Raw genomic sequence first — 11,540 nt, 5'->3', positions numbered from 1 at the left:
CGACGTCAGTATCTTCTCTGACGTTTTGGAGGTCTTTAACGACGGAGGCACCTGCCTCGACGTCGATCCGGACGGAGGCACCTGCCTCGACGTCGACCCCGACTGAGGCACCCACCTCGACGTCGAGCGTTCCGACGATGATCCTCGTCTCGACGTCGGCAATGCTTTCGACGGCGATTCAGGTCTTGACGTCGAAGATCTTCCCTGATCTTTTGACGACGATCTTTGCCTCGACGTCGCTGTAGATTGACGCTGAACGCTTGTGCGACATCGACTTTTGCCTTGATGTTGATTTCGACGTCGATCGACAGTCTATCCTTTGACGTCGAACGAAGTTTTCTTGACGTCGAACGATGATGTCTCTCCTTCGACGCCGATCGATATTTTCTTGACGTCGAAGTTGCCGACGACGAACGAAAGCGCTTCGCCGCCGGATCAAGTGTCGACGTAGATTTTCTCTTTGAAGCATGACTCTCCCTGGACTCCTCACCTCTCAACGACAATCCCGCCGCTGGAGTCTTCGACGCCGAGCTTGACGCCGATGGAGAACACACAGGGATCAGCTGCTTCGACGTCCACCGTTCAGAAAGGCCATAAAGCCTAATTCTCTCTCTCTCTTTCAAAGTCCTCTTTGAAAGATCCTTGCAGTGACGACAGGACGCAGGAGAGTGTGAATCCGGTAGACAGAAGATACACACATCGTGTGTGTCTGAAGAAGCCTTCTTTTTGCCACAGGATGGACAGGGCATGAACAAAGAAGGCATTTTTCTGACAGAAAAAAGTTCTTAAATCTTGTCAGAAAACACAGGAAATCTGCTTCCCCAACAGGATATATTAAGAGGAAGCAAAAAAGTCACTTGAAAAGTAACAATTCTTGACTAGAAAGTCAAAAATGAAGAGAGCTGAATTCCAGGGTCCTGACTGAAGGAGCCGGAAAGAACAACTGACCCAACTGTCACCCCTGAGGCATGATGGGATATTGGAATCAGGGCTGCCTTAAAGGCACGGTGCCAGTTTTTACCTGTACAAGGCTTTTCAGTCTCTATGGTATTGTATTGCAATGCAGCCTGGAGGCTAACAATGTTTTATGGATCTGTGTTTTACACAGTGTTTTTCTTTTCTTTCTCATGAGTTTTACCTCATTAAAAAAAAAAAAAAAAAAGAAAGATTTAGGTGTATTATTATACCTATGGTGTGTTTATTGGATATTTATATCTACATTGTCTAGCCTACTATGGGGGCTGCATTTGCTTGGAAAAAATAATATATGTTTATACATATACAGAGCTGTATATATATATGTGTCTTTCATATATAATTTTATTATTTCCGGGGTCCCCGCACGTGGGCGGGAATATTCCCTGCTTATGACTATTGATGAGGATTCCCTGGAAGATAATTGGGTTCAAGCAAAGCCTTTACAAGAGTCTCATGATGGTTGCAAGATCTCTGAAATGTTGGACTCAGTGGCAAAGTAAATAAGAACACTTCCTTAGACAGATACCATGAAGGACAAGGCATAGCCCCTTCCAGAGACCTGTGAATGCAACTCTGTAGGAAGCTGTTTTTTTACATAGTATACCAAAAAGATGTATACTGCGCAAAGAGTCCAAGTATTACCTTGTAAGTGAACAGAGGAGAGGCTTCCTCAAGCAATCCCAATGTGCTCTTTTTAGGGGTAGTGTGCTCAAGCAGCTTTAGGCTTATCAGAGAGGAGTGTTAGACATCTGAAAATACACACGCTAGTCAATAAATTATGCACAGGACTCAAGGAGATCCACATTTATTTATAAAAATATCACATATCTTTATATATATTTAGACACCAGAATCAATACGATCAGGTAAGTACCTTTTGCAAGAGAAATACTTTTTCTCCAAGGTGGCCGAAGTTTCGGACCCTGGTTAGAGAATCTAGCAATGGCTGCTTGTTAAAATATGCCTAGAGCTTTTTCTGGCATCCAAGAGGTCCTCTTCTGACCTAAAAGGTGACTGAATCTAATAACACAGGTCTCTATGTGGTGCTGCTGGCATCAAGGAGGATATGAAGAGCAGTTTCAGCACTGGACCAGCAATTTGCAAAGGCATAAAAAAAGCTCTACAGAGAGGGCACTGATATCGGAACTTGAAATTACAAAGAGGACTGGGTGACTTTGAAATCAAAGCTGTCCAAAGTATTCTTCTTCAATATCCCATTCTAGGATTGGCCATCCACTTTAATAAAGTAGTACTTAGGCCACCCACATAAATAAACGATCGCTTTGGCCTCCTTTATCCTCCACGTGCTAGTGAGGACTTCACTGCCACACTCAACGGCCTGAGGCTTCTGCCATCAGTCTTGGCAGGTCTGCATACTAGAGTAGGAGCAGTGTGCTGTGCCAACAGTGCGATCAGCTGAAACCAGGCAGCTAGGTGGGAGCTGGAGTGCTTTTCTCAGCCCGGAGTGCCGCTGTATGCTGTAGATGATATTGGCTCCTCATTCCGCAGCGATCTGGCTCTCAAGAGCTGCTTTGAGAAGATGAGTGGGCCAGGGCAATATGGCGGCAGCAATGAGGGAGAAGACTCAGTGTGGCAATCAAAGAGTAAAGACAGTTCGTAAAGGCCGCGATCTACCACAAATGGTAAGTAACTCCCAAATTTGGGATTCACCCTTAAAGGAAGTCTCATAATTTGACCTTCAACTTTCTCAAGTGGACAGATGATTTTCCACAAATATTTTTTTTTTAAAGAAAGGGTGTTAACAAAATGAAGTCAATCACTGCTGCGTTTTTATTTGCAGCTACTTGAGAGGGCAAGTAAAGAAGCAGAATGCACAAACACCCAACCTAGACCACAGATCTAGTTTTCAGATTGGAGTGCTTAACTGAAGATACAAACAGAAGCAAAGAGCACCACTAAATGTTGAATGCAACTGAATAGCAAAGGCTTAAACAAGCTATTCTATTAATCGTTTACTACTCAGATTATCAAGCATTAGTTAACCACCATGTGGTGCTGCACACAAGAAATACTTGGGGTACAAAGTGCAGTGTTTACTAATCATAGATAACTTCCAGGAAGCTAGCATAATCCTAGCAGGCTACTGTCTGACGCCAAGATGTTTCACTTTATGAGTAAGTAATGGTGTTGGTGTCTTGCACCAGATGGCCATGATGTCTAAGTGACTAGGAGTTGCAAACACTTACATTTTTTGTTTTGCACTTGTAACATACAGCAAGGATCATGTAGAGACTAATCGCCCGAAATTCCGACAGACGCGATAAACATGACCATCAAAAGCTACACAGGTCTCCCTGTAGGAACTCCTGAGAGGCTTACAGCTCAGAAATGTGGGTGTAGCCTCTTTTGCATGCACAAGTAATCCAGAGCCTTCATGCAATATCTGGTCCAAGTCAGTTACCCGATCGCAGGGGCCCCAAACACCTTTTTGTAGGCCCAGGAGGCATGTTTTAAAGTTGTTCTGAATGGTCCCTACTTCTTGAATTTCTTTCAAAATCTGATGGAGGAAGTCTTGGGAAAAAGTTTCTTAAGGGGAAGTTTCAAGTGCCTGCAATGATAAATGTACATCTGGAATGTATAACTCAATTAAGTACTTAAATAAAATGGGAGCACATAAAAATAATTTGTAACATATTGCAAAAGCCAGTAAACACCGCAGGAACCAGCCAGAGCTCCTGAAACATGAATGCACAACAGTATTTTGGTAGTAAAACTACATTCAGAACATTAACTCACAAATAAAACAGAACAGTTTTAATATTCTGGCTATGGACATTTTAAATAAAAGCAAATTAAGTTATAGCATGTCAGCATATTGCTAAGTCACAAATAAAACAACACTAAACACTAAAAAAGTGATGAAAATGTGTACCTTTAATACACCTTTCAGAATGCTGCCTCCTGCTACACCTCCCTTTAGGTCATCTACTTCACAGCCAGGTTTGTTCACATCAAAGGATCGAATAACTAAAAAAACAAATTATCTTGTTATATTTTGTATAGCATAAAATCCCTGATCTAGAGAGATAGGAGACCTACAATTCAGAAGGTGTGCCAATATGTTATATAGAAATTGCCAGGCTTATCACATTTGTTTACTTTTCAGAACAGTCTATTTCCTAGCCACAACTGCATCGATAACGAAACTCATTTTAAAGCACGTCTGACTTATTTTTTAAATACCACACACGTCACTATCCACCTAACAATTTTTCCAAAAGAGTAAAGTCAAAGATGCTAATGTAATAAACTTTGGACTAGATTCAACAGGTTCAAGCAAATTCAATTTGTTAATGTTAATGCCATTTATAACACGCTCACCTAGGGTTATCTTGGCGCAACCAGGCAGCCAAGCAGCATAGCTCAACAAGCTCAGAACAAAACTGTCTTCAGTAGTTTCCTGAAAATAATCTGTATAGGATAGGTAGCTAATACAAAGGGGCCACATAGGAAAAGGATATGCCACCAAAGCGGGCCTTCTTGATATGTGGGATACTTAACAGTGATTTGTCACTTGATCTTAACAGTCTAGACGGATGGTACTGTCTAAGGCTGGTGGCTAAGTAAGTAGAGCCGCAACCAGTCAAGGGTTTGTGTGTGAGAGAGCACAGTTTGAAGACAATTCTCTTCCAAACTGGAAGCTAATGGAGGGTTTGAATGAGGGGCGCAGAGACGGTCATAGCAGGCAGATTACAAATAAAGTGAGCCGCAGTATTCTGCGCCACCTACAGCTTAGATAGCAACGTCTCATTAGCAGAAGCCAGCAACATGTTGCAGTAATGCACAAGTTTCTTACTTGTGGAACGATATATGTGTAAGAGACATTAGTTAGTGATAGATTCCTTACCTTCGAATATCCCCAGGTGTCAGACTGGATCTGGAAAGTTTTCGTCAGCAGTACCCGTGCCCGTCGGCATCGTCGTGCGGCTCTGCGTACGTCGCTCGCGTCGTAGTCGCCGAGATGACGTCGTCGGAGCTACTTAGACATGCCCACGCTTGCAGACGTCAGTTCTGTACACAACTTTCTACGCCTGGAATGCGGAGCCATGCCAGAGACCGACTACTGGTGCAATAGAACTAGGCCCCTGAAAAGGAAGAAATGAACCCTAGAGAACAGTTCGCAGAACGGGGAGGATGGGCGGGCGGTAAGGAATCTATCACTAACTAATGTCTCTTACAGATATATCGTTACACAAGTCACTTGTGCATCTGAAAGAGACGTTTGTGATAAATTCCTTACCTTAGAATACATACCCAAGCAATACCAACCCCGGTGGTGGGTCTGCGAAGTGAGATTACACCAAAAAGTCATGGAGAACCAAACGGCCAAAGAAGCCGTCTCTTCGGACTTGACTGTCAAGGCAATAGTGCTTAGTGAACGTGTGCAGCGAGGCCCACGTGGCGGCCTGACAGATGTTGTGCAGTGGGACGCCGCCATCGCCCTGGTCGAATGGTCGCGCAACCCTACCGGAGGCTCCTTTTTAGCCAAAGAGAAACAGGCTGGAATACACAAAACAACCCAGCGGGAGATAGTTGTTTTGTGCTCAGCCTGTCCTTTCTTGGCGCCCACGCAGCCAACAAAGAGCTGGTCATCCACCCGGAACGGTTGTATGCGGTTGAGGTAGAATGAAAGCGCACGTTTAGGGTCCAGACGGTGGAGCCTCTCTTCCTTTCTGGAAGGGTGCGGAGGCGGAATGAAAGTGGGCAGAGTGACAGTTTGCCACAGATGAAAGGCAGGGACTACTTTTGGTAGAAAGGAAGGTGGTTTACATGAAAGAGCCAGGAGCTCACTCCCACGCCTAGCGGAGGTGATAGCCACCAGGAAGACAGTGTGCAAAGTTAATAACCGTAAAGGACAATTATGAAGAGGCTTAAAGGGAGCGCACATTAAGTATGTGAGAACCAGGTTCACCACTGAGGCATCACAAAAGGAATAGGAGGGAAAAGATGAGTAATGCCTTTGAGAAATCTATTGACCACGGGGGCTTGAAAAGAGAGGGCTGATCAGGCAGCCGGAGAAAGGTAGCCCTGAATAGTGCCCAGAGCAGAGCCCTGCTGGGCCAAAGAGAGAAGGAACAATAGGACAAGAGGGGTAGAAAGGGGATTTACAGCTTTCGCTGTGCACCATGTTATGTTATGTTATGTTATGTTATGCACTTTTGTATTGCGCACAGCTGCCCCAGCTAAGGGGCGTCCTGGCGCATGGCAGGCAATGTGCAACAGATAGCAGAGACACAACACAGATAAAAGATCTATTTAAAAAGAAACGTTTTCAGAGCTTTGCGAAAGGCCAAGAGGTCAGTCAGTAGCCGCAAGTCCACTGGGAGGGAATTCCAGAGTTCAGTCGCCCTCACCCGAAAAGAGCGACCACCAGCCCGACACAACCTGTATCGGGGGACCACCGCGAGCGCTTGGCTTCCCGATCTCAAAGCGCGGGAAGGAACATACCACGACAGGAGGTCAGCAAGAATTGGCGGACCTACTCCCCTCAAGATCTTAAACGCCAAGCACAACACCTTGAACTGGATGCGTGATTTAATGGGGAGCCAATGCAAGGATCTCAAAACACCTGAGACAGAGCTCCTTCGGGGTAAGCCTACAATGGCTCTAGCCGCGGCATTCTGCACTCGTTGAAGGCGGGTAGTCTCCGCCACGTTGGTCCCTACCAAAAGCGAGCTGGCATAGTCCAGGCGAGATAATACCGTGGCCTGGACTATCAGCTGCCTGGTACCACGGTCAAAGAACTTAAGAATGGGCCTCAGCGACCGCAAGATGCCAAGACAGCCGGCCGCGATTTTCTTCGAGTGGCCCTCGTAACTGAGAGCGGGATCCATCCACACTCCCAGATTCCTAAGTTCAGTGACCGGGAGAGGGACCGGCCCCAGTTCAATGGGCCACCACTTGTCCCCCCACAGTTCCGCCTTCCTGCCAACGATCATGATCTCGGTTTTCTTCGCGTTGAGCTGGAGACAGTTGTTCTTCATCCAGCTTGCCACCGCCCTAAGTCCACTCTGAAACCTGGGGGCATCCCGATCCGCATCCCCGCTGATAGTCACCGCTAGCTGAGTATCGTCAGCATACGAGACCATAGTCATGTCCCATTGCTTGACGATCTCAGCCAGCGGTCTCACATACAGATTGAAAAGCGTGGGACTCAGCGAGGAGCCTTGCGGGACCCCCTGTCTCAGAGGAAGGAATTGGGACTGGTACGGTGGCAACGCAACGCTAAAGAAACGATCGTTCAGGAAAGAGCGAAACCACTGGAGGGCAGAGCCACCCAGCCCGACCTCCTCCAGGCGATGCAGCAGGATAGGATGGGACACGGTGTCGAACGCGGCGCTCAGATCTAATAAGACGAGCGCCGCTGTCTGCCCCGCATCCATCACTGTGGTTTCACATGCCACAAATATGTTCCACCTGCAGGCGTATACAGACTTAGTTGAGGGACGCCTGGCTGCCAGAAGCACATCACAAACTTCCGGAGGCAAGTCAAACGGAATCAACTGTCGCCGCACAATCTCCACGCAAGGAGGTGGAGGCTGGACAGGTTCAGGTGGGAAGACCGTTTCCTGCTGGTGTGACAGAAGATCCTCCTGAAGAGGCAGCCGTATCGGGATCTACGCTCATACTGAGCAGCTCGGGATACCAAACTCCTCGAGACCAGGCCGGTGCCACAAGAATGACTTGGGCCCGGATGCCTATGATCTTCATCAGCATTCTGGGTATAAGTGATATAGGCAGAAAGGCGTACAACAGACGGCAACTCCACTTGTGACGAAAAGCGTCGCTGAGCGAGTGCCGCCTTGGAAACTCCAACGCGCAGAACTGCGGACATTGCATGGTATCTTCGGTGGCGAGTAGATCTAACCAAGGTCCTCCCCACTGTTGAAAGAGACCTTGCGCCACCTCCGAGTGAAGACGCCATTAGTGATCCATCATGCGCAGACAGCTGAGTGCGTTCGCCCTGGCATTCAAAGAAACTGCCAAGTGTTGAACCACCAGGAGAATGTGAGAAAGTGGCTCTGTATATACTGTTCCTTAATAGGTACAGGGTGTACAGAGTCCACAGTCCCACAGGGTTTGACAGAGGTTACAGTTGGGTATAACCTTACTCTCTAAAGTGGTAGCTTGGTCGAGCAGTAAGGCAGTACCAGAGGACAGTGTAAAGCATTTGTTGTACACACTCAGTCAGCAAATGGTTTCAAACACTCAATAACTGAACTCTAGGCCAATGGTTTATATATAAAAAATGTATGCTTGTTTTATTTTAGAACCAACACTTGGAGTTAAAATATACTTTCTCAACAGTAGATGTTTCATATAAATGCTTTTGCAATATGCAATAGACTTTAGTAAACAGTTACAAGTGGTTGCAGTAGGCAACTCTATTTTTAAACACAACAATACATTGAGCTCAATGGTAAATTCAAGTTATTTGCAACAGATTACTTTTTAGATTACTTTTGGAATTCCAGGACTGGATCCTAGATTCAGTCCTGGGTCAGTTCTCAGAATCAAGTGATGAAAGTCGACTTAAGTACTGTAATGATTTTTTTTTTTTTTTTTTGAAAAACCTTTATTGACATTTCAACCAATAACAAGTATGGGCCTACAACCCCCGGGGCCGGCCGCTAAGCAATCAGAGTAACAAAAATCAATATTTATCACAGGCAGCACCTCGGGGAGCAGAATCTCCATGCTGGTATACTCTCGGCTACTAAACAGCCCAAGTAGGAGACCATGATACAAAAGGTTTTCATTTTATAATAAGGGAGAATGGAAGGATCAGGTGCCAAACAGTTTCCCGGCGGCAAGAAATGGCAGGCAGAATAATAAACGTCCACAATAAACAGCAATTTATCTAGTCAATGGCGCTGAAACAAGAAGTTCAGGATGTGGAGGAATATCACGGCCATTTACACCTGCAGTCCCCTGCCCTAAAACCCAGAAAACACCACGGAAATTGTGGCACACATAAAAACGCAGCGATTAACGACGAAGGAGTTCTACCATGCTGGTCCCAGAAAAGAAAGACAATGAAGAATAAGAGAAGAAAAAGGAGGCCATGGAAAAAAAGGAGGTTAAAGACTAAAGGATCCCCTCCCCCAACCCCCCACCCTGCACCTCTGCAGATGAGTACGGCCCCCCCCCCCAGCAGCGTGCCTGTCGCCCCGGAACCAGACCCGAAATATAGAAGAAACAGAGAAAGAGGAGTAGGAAAAGAACCCCACCAGACGGGGGGGTAGAGAGAATATTAATAAACTGGAGGAGGGCCTTCAAAACATGCCCCCGGCTTCTCCCTACCGCACAATTTGTTTTCCCCTAAAGCAAACGTTAAGCAACACAGAATCGACCAAGTCAAAGAAGAGTGGGGAGCATTATGCGCCTAATACACTAACAGTTATGCCGTGAGAGCACGCAACCCCTGAGCCCGCCCGCCTATTAGATGACTACCTCTGAAGGATCAGCCTCATCCTTGGCCACTCTTTGCGAATCTACCCATGCATACCCATCGACCCAGTGCCATGTCCAATGCTACAAAGAAGAGGAGCGTCCAAAAGAGAACTGGAAGCGACACACACAGGTAGGGTGGAAGTCTCTGATCACCGACACAGTCAGCAGTATGGAGAGTCATCTTTCCCAGTGCTGCTCCAGGATCTGCACCGCACACAAGGTCCAAGAAAGCGAAATCAGCCAGAGCAGGCGACCGTTGCTTGAATGTTGCCTGGGTTGCCGGAGGCCGCGCACGGGACAAGGCCACCACCCCCCACTCAGGTCCAATACCTCCGGAACAGACCATACCCACAGCCAGCCGATCACACGTTAAGATACTGTACGGAGTTTCCAGCTGGTCACTATCCACAGGGGCGGCCACGACACTGTCCTCTTGTGTGCGGTATAGGAATTCCCCGTGTACCTGGGGACCGGCAGGCAGCAACTGTTCCAACGCTGATGTCACCCCATCAAGCTTACTCCCCAATACCCAGGCGCCGTGAACCAAGGTGGAATGGAGGGCACCGAGAGCCTCGAGAAGATCACCATACCCCAGCACAGCTCTCGGCGCTCGCACCGCGACGCTCCTCATAGTCGCACACTTCCAATCGTGCTGCGACCCAGTGTACAGGATAGTAGACTTCGTCCTGTCAAAATGGCCGCCGGGTAGGGCCACCCCAGATTGGGACCAGGACTCAGGGACAAGCGCCTCAGGTTCCATGTCACTGGAATCAGGGTTTCGGGGGCAGGCAAACAATATATCCGGCGTGTGGTCACGGGCAACAGTCATCCCCTCCACGGACCTGCGCCCGCGAAAATCCGGGAGCAGTCCGCAAAAATCCGGGCGAGTTACGGGCGACGGCCGGGCGGCTCACCGGCGAAGGCTGAGACAATCACCGGGGAATCTTGGATTAGTCACCTCGGGCATGCACTCGTTCCGCTACGCTTAGCGGTAGGAACGACCACGGCGAAATGTAGGCCGATATTCGCACCGCTCCGGCTAGGCCGGCTCCACCCAGTCATCAAAGGCCGCTGTTGTTGAACTGCCGCCCGGCCATGTTGTCCACTCGAGGTCCCGGTTCCAGGGTTGCACAGGCCGCAAACTTCAACTGGACATTTCTCCGGCGATACCGCCGCCAGAAACTTCAGAGTCACACGATCGGTTGCCGCTATCATTCACCAACACGGGCATATAGCGCAGGCTAAGGATCTCATGCAGGATATCTGTGCGGGACGCGGAGGCTCACAGAGCCGGGAGACTACGCTGCCGTCCCGGTCGCCATCTTGGCTCCTGACTGTAATGATTTTTAACTAATATTTAGCTATTTTGAAAGTTGACACTGTTAGAAAATATTTCAGAGAAAACAGTCAATGGTTTCCTATGGAAGAAAATTGAGTTAAGGGTAAGTACAGTTGTAGAGATTTTTCAGAGTCAGTGCTGGGCACCAAGATCCAGCACTGGGAGCTCACCTAAGAGCAGGTGAGTAAATTCGTTTTTGTCACTCGGCTGATTTTTGGTGAATATTTGAAGATTTGAAAAGTCCACACTTAGAAGAAATTTCAGGAAAAAGCCAGTCAATGTTACCCTATGAGGAAAATGGAGTTTGCGGTTTAAGGGTAAGTACTCGACTGGCAGAGTTGAGGTTCTGGGCACAGACTCCAGGGTCTCCCAGGGTCAGGCAGGTACAGTTGGTTCACGCTCAGCAGCTCTAGGGCGGCCGGGTGCAGAGAGAGTTAGGCCCAATGTTATCCTACGAGGGATAGGGGGGCCTTGTTTGGTGGCTGCTGACTGGCAAGCCACGCGGCTGTGGGAGCTGGGCTCCTGGTAACTTACTCAGGGCAAGTGGGGAAGTAGGTAGAAGTAGAGTTTTCATTGCCAGGGCGGCTGGGTGCAGAGTGCTTTTGAGCCTTCGGGCGCTCAATGGATTTCAATGGGAAATCTCCGGTTAAGAAAAAGACTGCAAGCTCGGGGACGAGGACTCTTCAGGTGCTACCACCACTTCGAGAGGTAAGTTGGGTAGTTGGAGGATAGGTAGTTACCCCGGGAT

At 47.8% G+C, this 11,540-nt stretch overlaps 1 protein-coding gene across 1 annotated transcript in view; it reads right to left on the bottom strand.

The window, feature by feature from the left end:
• The window catches only part of EIF2S3 (eukaryotic translation initiation factor 2 subunit gamma), a 301,191-nt gene that overhangs the window by 150,008 nt on the left and 139,643 nt on the right, over positions 1-11,540 (bottom strand). The window contains exon 8 of the mRNA XM_085622414.1: positions 3,872-3,966. Within this exon, the coding sequence (XP_085478540.1) occupies positions 3,872-3,966 (95 nt within the window). The remainder of the gene's footprint in view (positions 1-3,871; positions 3,967-11,540) is intronic.

The sequence above is a fragment of the Triturus cristatus genome, chromosome 8 (genome assembly GCF_964204655.1).
Source record: "Triturus cristatus chromosome 8, aTriCri1.1, whole genome shotgun sequence".
NCBI classification, from domain to species: Eukaryota; Metazoa; Chordata; class Amphibia; order Caudata; family Salamandridae; genus Triturus; species Triturus cristatus.
This window is presented reverse-complemented; position numbering and strand designations above follow the sequence as displayed.